Source organism: Artibeus jamaicensis, unplaced genomic scaffold (assembly GCF_021234435.1).
Source record: "Artibeus jamaicensis isolate MK-2021 breed Jamaican fruit bat unplaced genomic scaffold, CSHL_Jam_final contig_444, whole genome shotgun sequence".
Lineage (NCBI taxonomy): Eukaryota > Metazoa > Chordata > Mammalia > Chiroptera > Phyllostomidae > Artibeus > Artibeus jamaicensis.
In genome coordinates, this window is record NW_026521831.1 from 11,265,640 (window position 1) to 11,285,070 (window position 19,431).

Below are 19,431 nucleotides of genomic sequence, written 5' to 3' on the forward strand. Positions count from 1 at the left end.
CACCAGCCAGGTCCCAATAAATTTAATAAAAATAAAAAAATAAAAAATAAACTGACTTTAAGATAGAAGCATCATTTTGTATAGAAGGTTAGCAATAAAAGATTCAGTTCATCCAAAAGATGTAACAATTTTAAACATGTATGCACTCAGTAAATGAAGCAAAACTTGACCGAAGTACAGAGAAGTTAAAATAAATGTGTAATTCTGATGGAAAACCTAAAAACCTTCTCTTCTCTCAATTACTGGTAAGCAGACCAAGGGCTGAGCAAAGTCAAAACTGAAACACCATTAAGTGTAGAGCTTTATCTACCTGATGCCAAATTTTCAAGCCAACATTTAGAGTCTACTTTCTTCCACAATGCACATGGAATATGTACAAAATCAATCGTCTTAAGTCTTAACAATCTGGAAAAATACACACCAAATTATCTGACCACAAAGCAATTAAGTCAGGAGTACTAAAAAAAGCTTAAAAGACAAAAACAAAATCTCCATACCCTGTAAATTAAAAATACTTCCAAATAACTCACAGGTCAATGAAGATGATCTAAATGGGAATGAAAGATACTTAGAATCATAATGAAAACATTATATATCAAAGTTTGTGATAATACAGTAAAATTGGCACATCAAGAGAAATTTATATCTTAAATATATATAATTAAAAAGACAAAGAGTAAGATAAATGAATTTTAAAGTTGGGTATATTAAAAAGAACAGAAACTAATGAAAAAAAAAACAAAAAAAAAACCAAACCAAAATAATGACACAAAAGAAAATCACTTTTCAGCGCCTGTGAAGCTGGGGGGATCCCAGCCAGCCAAGGACACTGGATCTTGTCCTCCCAGCCCCTCAACACTACCCCCAACAAGGCCTTCAATAAAATGGATTGACCCCCCCCCCACCTTGAAAGAGAATCAATAAATCCAAAATTATCAAGTCTTTGAAAAGCCTGGCAAAATAAGCTTCTGATGACAAAATAATCTCAGAAAAAGAGAGAAAAAACACAAACACTGTGAGGTGCTGGGGTAGGTTAGTAAAAATACAAGGCCAGAGAGATGAGCAAACATTATCAACAACTCATGCAAATGCACGTGCGTATTTAAACTTTAAAAACCCCGTCACGAAGCTGCACAGCAGTGAGCGAGCACACTAATGGCCGTCTGCAGAGTGTCACTGTGTGTGTGTGCAAATGAATGAATTGGTTAAGAGTAGGAACCGTCCTTACCAGTAGGGGCCCTGGATACCACTTCCAGTCTTTCCCCTTTAAAACCAAACGATACAAAAAAACACACAAAACAAGTACAGCTTAATGAATTTTCGTAGGCAAAAACAAGTAAACACAACTACGCCAGCCACCCTTGAAGCCCCTTCATGACTTCCATCCTAGTAAGTCCTCTCCAAAAATAACCACCATCGCTGTTTACAGTAATACCTAGGTTCTTTGTGGTTTTATCATGCGAGCAGGCATCCCTAGACACCAGAGCTTAACTTTGCCTCCTTTAATTTGTCTTTCAAGTCTTTTAACCTAAAATTCTTGGACTTTTGACCTACAAGCTCCCAGAAACTGCTTTGCCTGTTGCACATGCACAGCACAGCCAGCGCAGTCCTCTGGCCTCTGCACTTCCTGCAAGCTGACTGCTGCACCGGAGATCTGCTCGCTCAGGTGCAAATCCTCTGGCAAGACTAAGGCAGTGTTTTATTTTCATCATCAGGAGACACGAAACGGCTGTTACTCATTGCTTAAAAAGTTTTAGTAGCTATTAACGAACAGTGCCCAGATTTTTAAATTCACTGTAAGTTGTAAAAAACAAAACAAACAAAAACCCACACCCAACAACAAAAATCAAAAACCTTTGTAATTCTATTGTTTTGATTTTACCTCCTAGCTAGAATGATTTTAAAAGATGCTTCCCTCCTCTATACCCAGGGTTGGCAAACACCAACCTATTTCAGGTTTTGTGGGCTGTACAGTCTGTTGCAACTGTTCGTATCTGTGGTTCTAGTACAAAAGCAGGCAGAGACAATCAATAATGAATAAGCATGGCATAGTTTCAATAAAACTTTATTTTTTAAAACATATGCTAACTACTGTACCACAGAAAAGACAACGTAAATGCTCAATTATTTATCTGGTTTAGTATCTATTTTTTTCCCAAAGGTGATCAATTAAGAGTCAACTTCTTTAAAAATATCATGAAAAAAGATAAAAATTAATAAAAATATCATTGTGAAATCAGGGGCTTCCATCCACTGTACTCCCTTTCACCGAAGCTCAAACCCACTGCTCATTTCCAGTTACTAGCTACGGGCTGTTTCCTGGGTCCCTACACTCAGGTCCATCACTTACTGGAACTGCACCCAATGCTGACACGGAAACAGCACAGCCACGATCTTTTGTAAAGAGAACAGAGACAAATACAGGATGAACTCACAAAGCTTCATGAAACAAGTAAATCTGAGATGAACATGGAACAATTTAAAGGACACAGTGGAAGAAGAATAAAATGTGTTCTACTGTTAGAAAAGTATAAATTAGAAGTAACACGATGAGCATATAGGTTCAGTGGGGCTTTTAAATTCAGACCACAGTGGAAGAGAAAAAGAAGCTGAAATCTTTCCTAATGGGAACAGAAGGAACAGTGGAGAGCCGTGGGGGAAGGGCCGGCTGGACCCAGGACCTGACAAGGGAGTTGGGGAACAGCCACGCTGATGGCACTGAGGCTTGGGCCGGGGGTGCACCGACACTACGAACGCTCTCACGAAGAAGTGACACGGGAAGTCAAACTTGACACAGAGACCGTCTGTGCAGGAGCTGGGGACAGGGACTTGAGGGAAGAGCAGCACAGGGATCAGCCGGGAGCTAAATGTAGGCACTAGGCACAGGGGAGAGAGCAGGGTCGCTGGGACAGCAGGCGCGTCTGCTGGGTCACACAGACAGAGGACACGGGAAAGGGGGGACTGAAAGATAGGATTTCAAATCCGAGAGCATACGGGTACAATTAACAAAAAGAAGGGAAGATGTAATGCAGGCACCTATGAATCTTCAAACTGGCACTTTCTAAAGACCAGCAAAATTCTGATCATATTAAAGCTGGGTGATCACATTAAAGTGGAGTTCGTGGAAATTCATTGCACTGCTCTTTCCACTTTTGAGAACATTAAAAATTTCCATGATAGAAAGGTTTCTAATATTCTGAAAAATGTAGGTCTGGACTCCTCATGGTCCCTTCTTATTCTATTTTTGGGCTAGTGAGCACTTTTTTTGTAACATATCATAAACACTCACTAAAAAATATTTAATACCTCGGGAAAAAAGTGTAATAAAGAATGAAATTTCATTTAAATTATTACCTTGACTTTTTTCTATGTTATCTCCTTTTGTTTCTTCTTCTTTAATGGGGGGACTTATTCTAGAGGTCCGGCTTTGCCCCTGGACCATTTCTGCCAGCAAGTCTTCTTGAGAAGTTCGAGTTCTAGGCGCAACTGGAAGTGTCTGTTTCTGAGAGACTTTTATGTAAAACACAAAAAAAGATGGAAATGCAAATGTAGTAATACATCAAACTCGACAGTCATATTAAATGTAAATAAATACCTCCTTCACTTCAGAACATGAGAAGTTTGAACCAGTTCATAGATACCACCTCATTTTTTCTCATATTCCCAAAATAGATAACCTGACTTAAATGCCAACATGTATTTAAACATCTACACATTTTAAATCACATCATAAATACACTGAAGCACACATGTATCCATTTCTAACTAAATGCAATTCTGCTTCATGATCCCATAATGACTTCAACTGGCAACTTAGATAAACTAAGTAAAGAATTTCAATGCTAATCTCCAAGTGGGCAAGCAAGAAATTTCAAGGTCACACTGAGTAAAATTCTCTAAATATTTTTATCATTTCAAATAAAAATGCGACAGAGCAAAAACAGGAATTAAAGTAGAGGAACTGCTGGGTCAAGTACAGACCCAATAACCCTTATCCCATCGACCAAAACCTGCTCAGTTTCATGTTCACAGGTCAAATCAGGATAAGGAGAAGCTGGGGCAAAGATGACCATTAGGGTCAAAAGTTGATAGCTTATGGTTCACTTTAGAAAGGGGCCACAAAAAGAAATGCCAGAACAATGCTGGCATTGCTAAAAAGTAGAACAATGCTAAAAGAACGGTCATCGAATATCAGTAAAAAATAAAGTAAATCTTAAAGTGGGTAATCATTTCAATTTATTAACAGAAGTTTCACACAATGGCTCCAGCACATGGGGCACAGAATAAAGACTTTAAGAAGAATATGGCACCCATGATTTGGTTCACATTGCATAACAAGCTTTCTGTACAGTCAGCTTATAGCTGACCTATCTCCTTTGCTTTGAAACAGGCAATAATTTGTATTTATTATGTATTTCATGCACATTGGGAAGAGGGAGTAAAAGACATTGTAGTTGCTCGGAGAACTAAATTCCACTGAGTGTTGAGAAAGTTTCTCAAACTGGTCAAATCTCCTGTTAAAACCATTCCTCTCTCATGCCCTGGCTGGTATAGCTCAGTGGATTGAGCGCAGGCCTGCAAACCACACAATTGTGGTTGGATTCCCTCCCAGTCAGGGCACACGCCTGGGTTGCAGGCCAGTTCCCAGCAGGGGACTCACGAGAGGCAACCATACATTAATATTTCTCTCCTTCCCTTCCTCTCTAAAGATAAATAAATAAAATCTTAAAAAAAAAAAAACAAAAAACCGTTCCTCTCTGAACCTCATTTTGGTCATCCCAACATTGCACAGGCATCTTGATTTTACCACACTGGGAGCAATCATTTCTAGCTTTCTCAAGGGTTAGAGCAATTGCTTACTTAATAAAAAACATAATTTGTTTAAATTACCTGCAGAATAGTTAGTTGTTTTTGTGACAGATTCTTGGGCTTCAGATATAGCCTTCAAAATTAGATTCTTGTTAGCTTGTTTAGAAGGAGGAAGTGAGGGTCTAAAAAAATTAACCATATTTTGACTTTAGATTTGAGTTCTCTGCATGCTAAGCCATCCATTGTGCCTTTACACAGCCTCCTCCTAGGTTAGGAACACACAGCTGTAGACTGTAGGAAAGGCTAATTAGACTGAAACCTTACTAACTTTTAACAATAACGAACCCGTTCAACTTTTCCACTTGGATTAGTTTTTAATATCCTCTACAATTTCTCCAATTTCAAGCAATTTCTCTGTCATTGACTTTTTTTTTGTCTTGCCCTGTCTAATGTGCCTAGTGGACTGAGTGCCAGCCTGCAAACTAGAGCTGTGTACTCAATTCCCAGTCGGGGCACGTGCCTGGGTTGCAGGACAGGTCCCCAGTAGGGAGCGTGCAAGAAGCAACCACCCATTAATGTTTCTCTCCCCCCTCCCCCCCTCCCCCCCTAAAAATAAAGTATTAAAATTTTTTTTTCCTCAAAAACTAATGGGAAAGTCTTATGTTCTATTAAATCTTTTTGTTTATGATATCCTCTCCAAGAAACCCAGAACGCTCCACCAAGCCGTTCCAGACTACGTCACGGGCAGGTCCAGGTACCTCCTTTCGGGCTTCGCAGGCACCGACACACTGCTGGAGACGCTCCCCGCCCGGGAGCCGCAGTCCTCCTCCTCCTCCTCCTCCTCTCCGTCGTGATTGAATTTTTTTACTTTAACGACTGAACTTACTACTGGCAGCTTTCTCTTCCGAAAGTTTTCCTCCTGCAATCGGATAAACTCATGCTCACCTAGTCTCAGAAAATAGCACAGTTATACCGCAGAATTTTCTTTTTTAAGAAAAAGCCAACCGTATTAAAAATTCATGGGCTATTTCCTGGTTTCTTATAAAAATATGATTATCCCTAGTAGCCAACCTCTGGTGAAAACAAAAACTAATGCTTTACATTCATTTATAAACAGCAGCATATAGCAGTGTTAAGGAAACTATAATAAAGCACTTACTAGTTAACGCTGCGGAAAATCTAAAATTGACCTAAAATCCCACCAAAACTATAATGTAAGGCTGAAACTCTCTCACATATTGGCATCCCAGGAGAGAAGATACAAAATTTCTGCAGAAGTCAGTCATGGTGAGCAAAGTCTAATCAGTGTAATATTGGGTTGGCCAAAAAGTCTATACTTTTCTTCTATAAAATAAAAGACACATTTTTCATTTTTAACCAATAACTTTATTGATTTGGATATTCTATAGGCCATTTCCTGCAAGGCATAATGTTGACTGTTCTCAATTAATGTCTATTTGATCGCTATCAACTTCAACAGCTCTAGCTGACCATGGAGCACCGTCCAGCAAGCAATCTCCAGCATGAAGCTTCAAAACCACTTCTGACATGTTCAATCAGTACCAGCACCTTCTCCATACACTGCACAAATCTGTTTTCGCATTTCAGTTGAGTTTTTCCTTTCTTGAAATAATAAAGCTTCTTATGCCTAACACGTTGCATATCTCCTTCCATCTTCAATATTAAAACGGCTGCACAACAATTCACCAATTTTGACTTCCGGCCAAGATGGAGGCGTAGGTGGAAACACTGGACCTCCTCACACAACCAAATTTAAGGACAACAAAGATTTAGAAACAAAAACACAACCAAAACAGACAGAAAACTGAACTGTATGGAAGTCCGACAAAGGTGAACCATTCATCCAGACCGGTAAGAGGGGCAGAGTCAGCGGTGGCGGAGAGGGGTCCCGGCAGGAAAAAACAGTGGTTGGCGGACCGGGCGGGCGAGGGATGAAAGCCCAGTAAGGCCTGTAAGGCAGCTGGCTGACCACAGACACACATTCGCACGCAGATAAACCAGGCAGGTTTAAAAACGGCCAGTGAGACAGACCGAGCAACCCAGGGCCCCAGCACTGGGAAATAAAGCCTAAAAGCACCAATTGGAAAAACTTTCAGGGGTTGAGGTGCCCAGCCTCAAAGGAGAGTTCGTTGGAGAGACCCACAGGGTCCTAGAATGTACACAAGCCCACCCACCCGGGAACCAGAACCAGGAGGGCCCAATTTAGTTATGGGAAGCAGCAGAGGGGACTGAAATCGAGAGCAGAAAAAAAGCCATAGCTTCTTCTCTGACCCCGCCCCCAGTCACAACCCAGCAACTGGACTGACCCACCCTGGTGAACACCTAAGCTTTCGCCCCTCATACATAACAGGCACGAACAGACCAAAACATTATGATTCGAGCAGAAGAACAGCTCAAAGCCCCAGAGCCAATACTTCTAAGCAACAAAGAAACTGCCAACCTATCGGATGCACAGTTCAAAACACTGGTGATCAGGATGCTCACAGAACTGGTTGATTTTAGTTACAAATTAGATGAAAAAATGAAAGCTACATTAAGTGGAATGAAGGAAAATGCAGAGGGAACTAACAGTGATGGGAAGAAAACTGGGACTCAAATCAATGGAGTGGACCAGAAGGAAGAAAGAAACCACCAAACAGAAAAGAATGAAGAAACAAGAATTCAAAAAAAATGAGGAGAGGCTTAAGAACCTCCAGGACATCTTTAAATGTTCCAACATCCGAATTATAGGGGTACCAGAAGGAGAAGAGGAAGAGCAACAAGTGGAAAAGACATTTGAACAAATAATCAAGGAGAATTTCTCCAATCTGGCAAAGGATATAGACTCCCACAAAGTCCAGGAAGCTCAAAGAGTCCCAAAGAAGGTGGACCCAAGAAGGAACACACCAAGGTACATCATAATTACACTACCCAAGATTAAAATGAAGGAGAGAATCCTAGAAGCAGCAAGAGATAAAGAGACAGTCACCTACAAAGTAGTTTCCACCAGACTGTCAGCTGATTTCTCAAAAGAGACCTTACAGGCAAGAAGGGGCTGGAAAGAAGTATTCCAAGTCATGAAATCCAAAGACCTACACCCAAGATTGCTCTATCCAGCAAAGCTATCATTTAGAATGGAAGGACAGATAAAGTGCTTCTCAGATAAGATCAAATTCAAGGAGTTCTTCATCACTAAGCCCTTACTATATTAAAGGGACTTATGTAAGAAAAAGATAAAAAACATGTACAGTAAAATGACAACAAACTCACAATTATTAACAGCCACACCTAAAACAAAAGCAAACCAAGAGGATAGCTAGATCAGGAGCGGAACCATAGAAAATGGAGATCACATGGAGGGTTGGCAATGGGAGTGGGAGGAGGAGAAGGGGGGAGAAGGTACACAGAATAAGCAGCATAGACGGAAGGTAGAAAATAGGCAGGGGAGGGCAAGAATAGTATGGGAAATGTAGAAGCTCAAGAACGTGTGACACATGGACATGAACTGAAGTGGGGGAAGGTGAGTGGGTGTGCAGGGTGGAGGGAAATGAAGGGGGGAATGGAACAACTGTGATGGCATAATCAATAAAATATATTTAAAGAAACAATTCACCAATTTTGATTTTTTTATATGCATGCTGATATGACAGCTGTGATAAGACAATCTAACAAAACTGTTTCATATGAAGCTAAAGACAACTAAGTGCTACTGCAGCTGTCTTAACAGAAAATAAACTTTTTGGCCAACCCAATATGTGAGTAGCACAGAAATATGCAATAAACTTGCAATATGTATTTAATTCACATACCATTTAGTATAAAGAACTGCCAATTTTCAGCTAACAGCCGAGATTTACAAGTATATACAAACCTCAATATTCATTTTTTCAGAGTTGTTTCTGAAGAAGGGACTGTAAGTCTCTTCTAAGCTGCTGAGCACTTCCGGCTCACACAAACGTCCTGTTTCATATACCCGGCTGTTCTGCATCTCCAGTTGCTTGGCAGCATGAATACTGTTTTGCTGCTGTTGAAATTGCAACCTGTTTAAATGAACACCACTATCTACAGTTCGACTTGCAGGTGGGCGATAAATTTCAATAGAGGGGCGAGAAGAACCATATGTAAGTGTCACTGTAGGTTTTTTCTGAGATAAGGGATTTTCCTGCACAAAATTGAGGTCTTCATCAATGAGATCATCTGGTTCTGGCTTAATATCAATCACATCTTCAGAGGGCGCTGGCTCCCTCAGAGGCTTCACTGTCGACATTAGTCGGGTTGCAGTCCCATCGTCGTATGTCTGTCTGTTAAACACATGTAACACAAAACCAACATTACAACCAATTTAGAGGAGCATGTTCAAATCGTCAAAGAACATCTACTTAATTTGTAATGAAAAAGTCTGAATGTTCCCCCTTTATGTATTCCATTAAAATCTACTCTGAAACATCCTTTTGTTTTGAAATTCTGATTTATTATATTTGTGATCATCAACCATACTTTGGTCTCATCCATTCTTGTTTTTCTAACCCTCGCCCAAGGCTACCTTTGCTCACCAATTCTTAGAGGACAGGAGGGAGGGTGGGAGGGAACAACCGGATATGAGAGGAAAACACCGATCGGCTGCCTCCCACATGTGCCCTCACCCGGATCAAACCAGTAACGTGGGTTTGTGCCTGGACTGGGGAGCGAGTCCGCAGCCTTTTTGGTGTACGACGGCACTCCATCCACTGAGCAACAAGGCCAGGGCGCATTCTTTTTTTTTAAAGATTTTATTTTAGAGAGGGGAGGGAAGGGAGAGAGAGAGAAAAGCATCAATGTGTGAAACGTGGATCAGCTGCCTTTCCTACACGCCCCAACTAGGGACCAGGCCTGCAACCCAGGAGTGTGTCCGGACCAGAAATCGAATCAGCGACCTTTCGCTTTGTGGGACACCACCCAAGCAACCGAGTCACAAAGGTCAGGGAGAGGGTCCATTCTTTATTTTAAAAATTATTCATGACCATCTATTTCCAAAAATTTCTGGAAAAGGCAATTTGAAGATATAAAAACTAACGTAAATGTCACATGCAAGCCCATCTGCCCACTGAAGGTCTACCTAGGACTCTTACCTGACATTACTGGTTTTCTGCTCCTGTGAACTTGAAGAAATTCTGGCATCTCTTTTCTCAGGCCTAGAGCTAGAAACTGCAAGGGGTGGTACCGCAGCTTCGTGCCTTCTCTCATCTCCCCTACTGAAACTGCTCCTGTTTGAAGGCACGTTACCGTCGAATATGTTGGTATCAGAAGACTTCAGACTAGAGGGGTCTGGAGAGAAACACGCACGACCTTTCAAAACTGTCTTTATTACTTCAATCCTTCCCATTGTTCATCACCAATTTAACAGCAAATCATGTAATTCCACACCATTTTAAGTGGCTATTACTCCATACGTAATATCATAATTTATTAGTTGTACTATTACTGAATTTTCAAGTAATTTTCAATTATAAAATATTGAACCATTGTTGAGACTAAACTGTTGTGCAGTCACTATTACTTCCTTAGGAAAACTGCTTCATTCTCCGCCCTTATTCAAATTATCTTTGAATTATATTAAAATTTTTGCTCTTAAAATCGTAAAAATATGTGCTTCCTAAAAAAATGTTCAAATGAACTGTTTTCAAATTTATGCTTTTTTCCCCCAAAGCAGTTTAAATGGCTTTAGAAAGAAAACAATATGTATAACAAATTTTTTAAAAGCCCATTTTTATGAATCTTACCAGTTGTAACTGAGCGAAGTTTATCTAATACACCATGAAGCCTAAAAAACAAAAAAGATGTAAAGCTTCCTTTAATCACAGATTTTATTTCAACTGTCACTCTAACTTCATGACCTTACAGAATCAATCTCCACTTAAATATTGATATATGCTACTAAATGGTTTAATGGATACATGGTATTAAAATTATGTTTCACATTTTTTAAAGACTTTATATGAATACTCTAAAAGCCACTTGAAAACACTGTTTTTTTTTATTACTATTTCCTACATCTAGCCTCTGCAAAAGTAAGGGTGATAATATGATCCGACAACACCATCTTATCTAGAAAGAACATTATTTTGGTTCATAAGGACTACAGACGCAATGTAACTTATGGTAAAATATAAAATATAGCAAATGTGTACTACAGCTTACTATTACAACTGTTTAAGTACGGTTTAAATTAATTTTATCTACTCATACACTTTCTAAAAAAACTTAATTCTGAGGTGAAAAAACTTAAAAATCTCAAAATTTACTATCACATTTGCTGCTATCTTTTACAAAACCAATGGTACACACAAGCAGGCTAGTCTTGTTTATACTACAACCCATTTTATTCGAACAGTTACACACAAGGCAAATTTGCCTTAAAAGCCTCCAAGAAGCCATGCCTCCTGAAACACCAGAAACAGCGCCTTCTTTTCCACCAGCCCAGCGTCCAGTCGCACACCACTGCCACCTAGGACACAATTACTGCAGGACTCCACGGAGTCGGGCGTAGTCTGTCTGGGACTGCTGTTAACGAACATTTAACTAGGAAAGCGAGGTGCCGAAAGGGAGACACCATCACTTGCATTAAGTACGTGTTAAAGGACTGAATTTAGTAAGTCATTTGAAAGAGCTTCTGGGACCAAAACCAGGTGCTCTTCACTCTGTGACCTGATTTAAGTCTCCACAGGATGTAACACACTCAACAGTAAGGACTGAATGTGTGGCAAGGTGAAGTTGAATTAATTTCATTTTAAATTCAAACTCAGTTAGCAGTCTGTTTATGTAAGAAATCTAACACATTCCATCCAAGTTTTCTGAGAAATAATCTACTAGGTCAATCTCCCAGGTTAAATTAGTGAACTTGAACTAAAATGATCTAAAGGTTGGACCAGAAGTCGGGTCATAAAAATGTCCATAAAGCAAATATCTGAAATGCTGAAGACTTAAAAAAAAAAAAAAGTAATGATAATGGTAATTTCCTCAGTCAAGACACTATAATATTGGGGTTTTTTTGGAGGGGGTAGCAAATGGGGTAAATTCTGAAGATAAACTGTACCAAGTGGGTTAGGTCACACACACCACGTGCTAATTAAGCATTTATGTACCGAAACATCTGAGGACTGACCACTGCACTCCATGTTCTTCAAAGTGAATTCTGTGCAAAATTTCAGGAAAGCGTCAAAAAAGCTGTAATGCATACATTTAACCTGCTGGGGCAAAACACCTCCAAAACAAGCTTCTGGTTTAAAGGCAGGAAGTTAAGCAGCTTTACATTCCTCCTCAGCATCTCCTATCCCCTGTCCCAGTGTCTTGCCATTCAAATGAAGCCACTCTGCTCCCTGGCCATCGCTCCAACATCCACTCCGGCTGTAACTCGTGCCCAGGGTGCGAGGCCTCACACCACTTCCCTGCTCAGCCGCATCACCACCCACCCCCAGCCTTCCTTAAACCTGGAACCAGAACCTGCCCTGCCTCTTAAATGGAATCTTATGCTTTTAGTCAGTATTCTAAACTTAAGGGCTATGTGGTTTGAAAAAGGACATTGAAAATTATATTAACTTACATATGAACACAAAGTTGCCCATTTTAAAATTCCACACTTCAGACCTGGCTGGTGTGGCTCAGTGGATTGAGTGCCAACCTGGGGCCTGAGAAGGCTGCGGGCCAGGTCGCCACTCGGGGTGTGCGAGAGGCAACTGACTGATGTTTCTCTCATGCATGGATGTTCCTCTCCCCTTCTCCCTCTTCTTTCCTCTCTAAAATTAAGTAAATAATTTTGAAAAAATAAAACAAAACTCCAAACTTCAAAAAGTTCTGAACTTAAAAAAAAAAAGAAAAAGCAATTTAGGAAGTCACCTCAGTCCTAAAATAAAATAAAATAAAATAAAATAAAATAAAATAAAATAAAATAAAATAAAATAAAATAAAAAATCTGAAACGGATTTAAACAGAAGGAAAACAATGGTAAAATGTAGAAGTTTACAAGAGAAACGCAGTAACAACAGTTAACGCGTACTAAGGACTGGCTATGAGCGTATTACATGCACCAGCTTACTTAACCCGCACCGAGACCCTCACAGGTGGTTTTCCATTCCCATTTTACAAACGGGGAAGCCAAGGCGAGACGCAGACCCAGGATCCCACCAGGGCAGCCCGGCTCCGGCGGCTGTGCTCTCCCTGCTCACCGCCTGCCTCTCCACACTGCGTCCGACCGACTCACTCGTCCATACCTCTTCTCAGACAGAAGACCTGCTCTGCCTTGAGCCAAACTTTGGTCCAAGGGGTAAAGATTCGGAAACATACCACACGGTGAATCGAACTGTGTTGTTCCCTAGAAACAGGGACAGGTCCTCTGTCATTTGGTCCTGACTTTTCTTGTTGGCCACCATCACCATAATGTAATCAGGAAGTTCTTCATCTATTTAAAAGGAAAAGTATATAAAAACTTCATGTTTTCCTCAATATTTTCTTCTATTTCAAGTTGACATGATTAAAAATATAGATATAGCTCTAAGAATTAATAACCTTGGCTCTACTAGAATTATTTTGGACAAGAAAACAGAACTTTTCCCCCTTCATTCTATTTAAATTACTAGAAGGATAGAAATTGGAATAATACTTACAAAACTTGATATTCTGAATTACAGTATCAAACTTAAGAGTGCATACATTTCCTTCGCCTTTTTGACAATGCTCATTAATTTCTAAGAAGCTTCTAGAAAACATATGAACATTCCTAAAAAATAACTTAATTTTGTTTAGTTTTGTGTTTGTTACTCAAGAGAACACTTTTATCCTTGGTAAACTTCAATTATTCAGGATAACAACCTTGCAGCAACATCAAATACACTGAAACCAAAAAACTCTACATCATTTAAAAATTCAATTTTAGGATTAAATCATCTCAACTCATTGTTTTATATTAATACCCTCTCCTACACGGTGATTGTGAGGGTGAGATCTGGGACTCAAATCAACAAAAAGGAAACCCACCACAGTAAGGTAAGGAAGCGAAAGTCGTTTTTCAGGACTCTAAAATCTAATGGAAAAAATCTTTTGATTTCTTTAATACCTTAGATACTCCTATTTCTATGTAAGCGGAAAGATTCACTTCAGAAGTACTATCAGACATCTGTCTCAAGGAGAAGTATCAACAATCCAGTTCAAGCAAAGCACCACTACACTGAGAAACCCCAATGTACAGATGGAGAGCAGCCCGTGTGTGATGACGGCATTAAGTGTGATGTGAGCAACCACAGGGACAAGCAGCTAGTCACATTTACTGTTGTCTTGGTAGATTATGGACAGACCCCACTGCTTTCTGAAAATTTTAGTAAATAACCCCGTTAGCTCATCTATGCAAAGTGTACCTGCTGTGGGCCCCCACTTCACCTAGGAAAGTCAACTAACTGGAATCCTTTAGCAGTTTGACAGTTTCTCTCCCTCATGATGTTGGTGATGAGAACAGAGACTGTGCTTTCTGTCACTATATGTGAAGTCTGCATTTTCTAAAATTTTATAGAAATGAGATCAGTGGTTGCCTGGGTGGGTGCAGGGTGTGAACAGCAAAAAAAGGTGGAGGACGGGATACAAAGGAGCCCCAGAAACTCCGGAGAGTGATGGGTATGCTCACTAGCTTGATTATGGAGTAGTCGTGTTCAGACATAACACTGTACACTCTGAACACGTGCAGTTTCGTGTATAGCAAGTACATCTCAACAAACCGTTAGAAGTTTATACAGTTTCATTAGTAGGTACAAAACAAGAAATACGACTAATGAGAAATTAATGTGTTCATGACACATTTTTACAGAATTCTAATGGATTTCTCAAGTTCATCTGAAATCTACATATGGACAAAAAAACTAAAAATTCTGAAGCTTTCTGTAAACTCATATCTCTAAAATGTGAATGAAACACTGTACTAAATTATAATCATCACCTTTTGAAGTGCTCCATTTTAAACAACTGAATGAGACCATACCACTCTTAACAAAAAGAGCTATTCACCTTTGCATCCTGCCTAATGCCTTGAAAATAGGTACTCAAATATTTACTTTTCTAAATATTTGGTCACTTTTAAATTACAGTTGACATACAATATACTGGTTTCAGATGTACAACCCAACAATTATACACTCACAACATGACCACCGGTAGTTCTAGTGCCCACCTGACACCATACAGTTTCCACAATGTCACCGATACATTCCCTATGTTGTGCTTTACATCCCCACAACTATTCTGTCGGATATTTATTAAAGGATTTCAATACACTTAAAGGTTTCCAGGACTTTCTCTAGCACAAAGAAAAGGATTAGAAAGTACCTTTTCAGAAAAACAACAATGCACAATTTGGCAGCTAACTGTAAACATAATGTACACTTTTATTTCAAAAAGAATCTATTAATGGTGAACTGTTTACCCACTTTATTGACACTTATGAAGAAACCAGGCTCTCCAGCAGGCCACTGGGACAAAACAAATATGAAATCTCTACCCTCAGAGAAACTTCCAGTCAAGAAGCAGAAACAAGTTGAGAAGCTGTGTTCAATATGTTACTCGTCAGGATTTATTTCAGCCAAGTTCTAGTAGACATAAGGAGTGGCTAACACCTGTTCATTAGCCCAAGTTCCTGGAGTTAGCGTAACAGAAACGATGAAGGACCCAGAACACTGACATCTGCCACCAATCAGCTCCATTCAGCCCTCCCGAGTCTGTTTCTCTCCCTGCAAAAGGAGAAATATCACTACACGCCACCCCACTCCAGCAACACGTTAGAACACAAGAAAACATTTTGAAAGCTATACTAAAATACACGGTACTTTTACTACACTTCTTTAAAACAAGACTTAGTTTCTAGAGAGAGAAGAAGGGGGGGGAGAAAAAGATCAACATGCCAGAGGAACACCTACTGGTTGCCTCTCACACCCCCAACGGGACCTAGTCAGCGACCCAGGCACGGGCCCTGACCAGGAATTGAACCAGGATCCTCTCAGTTAGTGGGATGACACCCCAATTCACTGAGCCACCCAGGCAGGGCTACCATTACATATCCTACTGAATTTCACTAAGAGGATAATAGGCTCAATATTCTTGGTTTGAGACTTTTCATAAATGATATCATCAGTAAGAATGAATTTAAACGCATTAACATGTCTGTTATTGCACATGACAGAATTAAGAAAGTTCTCAATGTATGTTTTCTGTGGACTTTTTTTAAACCCAAAACATGTTCCTGGCACACAGCTGGCATCCATTAAGTGTTGAATGAATAAAGTAACCAATCAATCCTGGTTCAGGTTCATTTTTAACTTCGTGAGCCTTCAATTTTCTTACCTGTTAAGTCTCAACAACAGATCATTTATGTAAGGTGTCCAGCATGAGGTAAACTAGCAATTCTCAAACTATCTGGTCTCAGAAACCTTTTAAACTCTTAAAAATTACTGATGACCACAAAAGAGGTTTCACTTATGTGAGTTTATCTACTGATATTTACCACACTACAAATTAAAACTGAAAATTTTTAAATGCATTTACTAATTCACTTAAAATACACCTATCAAATGTTAGCAATAAACCCATTTATATTAACAGATATTTTAATAAAATATTCCAAAACAAAAAATTAGAGCAAAAATATAAAATAAGTTATGCTCTTATCAATCTCCTTAACATCTGGGTTAAAAAAACAGTAGGATTCTAATTTCTGCTTCTGCATTTAACCTGTTGTGCTATGTCATTCCAACTGAAGACTATGGAAAAATCTGGTCTTATACATACAGAATTGGAAAAATAGGTATTTTAATAGCCTTTGCAAGTAATGTAGACATTGTTTTGTGATACTACATCAAAATTCAACAAGTGGTAGTTTCTTAAAGGTTAGTAGTAACATCAAAACTAAAATGGTATCAATAATTTTGTGCATTGTTACAGGTAAATCCACTGCTTCATCCTAGACTTTTAATGGATCCTTCACCCTTGTATGCTTTTGTAACACCACACATTGGTCATTTGAAAAAAAAAAAAAATCAGTTCACCCAGCTATACAAACCATTCTGATGCATTTCAACACACAATATAAAAAAGCATCTGTTACTATCACCACTGATTTCGCCAGAAAGGCTCTGAAGTACTGGGAAACTGTCAAGTTTACTGAAGCAGGCACGAACTCATCTGCAAAACTCATCTGAAACCTCAACTTATGTCATTGGCAACAAGTCTATCAGTTTTCTCCTGAGCTCACTTTCAAGAAAATGTCTACCAAGTGTTTACTGCTTCATCAATTACATTCTTAAGTGAAATGGGTTTGTTTGTTTTTTAAATTGCACGTGTAGGTTTGACACAGAACTACCATAGTTTCTCCTAGAGTTTGGTGTGAGATCTTGTTTCTTGATTCAGGCTAAAGTACCAGAAGTTTTACCCACCATTGCTTTTGCACAATCCAAATGTCAGCACAGTGAAAATGGTAAGTACCCCACCAGCAACATAGGAAAACAATTCAGAGACCCTTCGAGTCTTCTACACTTTGAGAACCACTATCATAAGTGACAGCAATCATTTTGAAAGGAGGCACCAGCTTTGCAACCAAACAGACTTCAGGTCTCAATCTTGCTCAAGTAAAGACTCGGCCTCAGTTTCCTTGCTTGTACGATTGGGGATATTGCTACTTACCTTCCAGTGTCCTCCTGAGGATTATTACTATCTAAGACACATACAAGGACTAAACATAGTGCCCACCTAGCCAGAGTAAACTCTCGAATTACATAAATCACAAAAGAATAAACAGAAAGAGGACATATTACTGTTGAAGGTAAAACAAAAAGGAACAGGAAAAAGTAAAGATCTGAAAATAAAATCACTGAACCATGACAGAAGCAAATGCCAGAAAACATCAAGCAACCCACATGCAAAATAATTCTGAAAAACGAAGACCAAGAAAAAAGTAAACAAAACGGGAAAAACCAGAAAAATACGACAGTGCCCAACAGAGGAAGACAAACAATTTCAAAACATCACAAGCGAAGGAGTTTTAAAAAACTGCATACAAAACTTCCGATTAAAAAAAAAAACGGTTAGGAAAAGTAACCAGAGAATATCGCGTTTGAAAGCAAAAAAGATCTCTTCAACGTCACAAGCACAATGGGAAAAATGCACTCCCTGAAACTTAATTACATGCAAACTCTAAATTCATTAGACTAACAACGGCAACACAACTTACCAACATAAGCTCCTAATTCTTGCAATTTCCCCTTAATGGCACTCTGAGGGGGGAAAAAAGGCAAACGTGCGTGAGAGAATGGAAGCCCTAGGGAAACAAACCTAGTCTGCACCGCTGAGGCAACTGGGAAGGTGCGCGAACCCCCTGCCCCTTGGGCGCCCAGGTTGGGGCGGGAGGCGCCAAGGCCCCTTCCCTTCTCCTGCCCGTCCCCACCGCCGACGCCACCCTGCGGCACCTCCTCTGTCTCTCCGACCCCCTCTCCCCGAGCCTCCCAGCCCGCTCCCCTCCCCCGTCTCCCCGACCACCTTCCCGGTCCCCGGGCCCCCCTCCAGCAACGACCCGAAAACCGCTCAAAGCGAAGCTGAGCGTGGCTCTCCCAGGTCCCCACGCCCCTTCCGTTTCCCCGTGGCTACCTTTTCAGCCGCGGCTACGTCTGCCCCCACGCCAGAAGAGGCACGACTCCCGGGCGACCAGGCCGCAGCGTCCAGGCTGGGCCCACCAGCCCCGTTACTCCTGACAACCGTGCGCCCGCCGAGGCCCCGCTTCCCGCCCCCGCCCGACGCGAGCCTTACCCGGATCTTGCGGCTTATCTCGGTGCCGATTTCCATGGCTCCAGGGCGGACGGCAAGCTCGGCACAGCAAGGCTCTTCACTCAGCCGGAACCCGGAGCCGGTTCCCAGCTCGCAGCCCAGCAGCCACAGCTACCGCCGCTTCTGGCTGCGCGGTCTGCGTGACCCGCCCCCACCGTTCTGGCGTACCGGAGCGAGCTGAGTGGAGCGCGCCTGCGCCAGCGCCTGCGCCTGCGCGCACCGGGACGTCCATCCCGCGCTCCGGCGCCCTCTGCTGGCCTCAGGGAGAGCAGCGGCGTGCGCAGGACCAAGGCTTCTCTCTTCTGGGGGCGTCTGCAGAGCTGTTCGTTCTTCCGTACTCCCACTTACTAATTGTACTCTCCTTTGGAAAACACAGATGAGTTCAGTGTGAAGCGGTAAAATCCCTGGCTTTGGTGTGAGATTGGAATTCGTATCCAGCCTTCACTTTACTGTTAGTATGTATTGGTCTAGATATTTTTTATTTTCTTTAATTAGTTTCCTTTTAATATTATTTTGTGTACAGCATAGTGGTTAAACAATCGTATACTTTACAAAGTGGTCTCCTATAGGTATTTAAACTGTTGAGCCCTGTTTTTCTGCCTCTAAAAGAGAGACTGCCTCCTAGCGGTTGCCATTACCATTACACTTGGAGGGAAAATGGAATATTCAGTGCAATGGAATCAATACATCACACATAGTCCTTTGTTCGACTCCACCACTACCCTGGTTCCCCTGGATCTAGTTCTGACTTCTTTCTCGGAGGCTCATCGGTGGCTTTTCCCCAAGACCAAATCC

At 40.7% G+C, this 19,431-nt stretch overlaps 1 protein-coding gene across 10 annotated transcripts in view; it reads right to left on the reverse strand.

Annotated features, from left to right (window-relative positions):
- ZC3H14 (zinc finger CCCH-type containing 14) overlaps positions 1-18,793 on the reverse strand; it is a 43,970-nt gene extending 25,177 nt beyond the window's left edge. For 9 of the 10 annotated variants that reach the window (XM_053665972.1, XM_053665971.1, XM_037130247.2 and 6 more), the window contains exons 1-9: positions 18,619-18,793; positions 18,047-18,089; positions 13,129-13,243; positions 10,569-10,609; positions 9,918-10,113; positions 8,681-9,110; positions 5,568-5,728; positions 4,891-4,991; positions 3,355-3,510 (exon numbers count right to left, since the gene is read on the reverse strand). In XM_053665972.1, the coding sequence (XP_053521947.1) occupies positions 3,355-3,510; positions 4,891-4,991; positions 5,568-5,728; positions 8,681-9,110; positions 9,918-10,113; positions 10,569-10,609; positions 13,129-13,243; positions 18,047-18,089; positions 18,619-18,654 (1,279 nt within the window). In that variant the 5' untranslated portion in view covers positions 18,655-18,793. Of the gene's footprint in view, positions 1-3,354; positions 3,511-4,890; positions 4,992-5,567; positions 5,729-8,680; positions 9,111-9,917; positions 10,114-10,568; positions 10,610-13,128; positions 13,244-18,046; positions 18,090-18,618 lie in introns of those variants that run through there. The other variant, XM_053665973.1, reaches the window with a different exon arrangement.
- Positions 18,794-19,431: the final 638 nt, after the last annotated feature.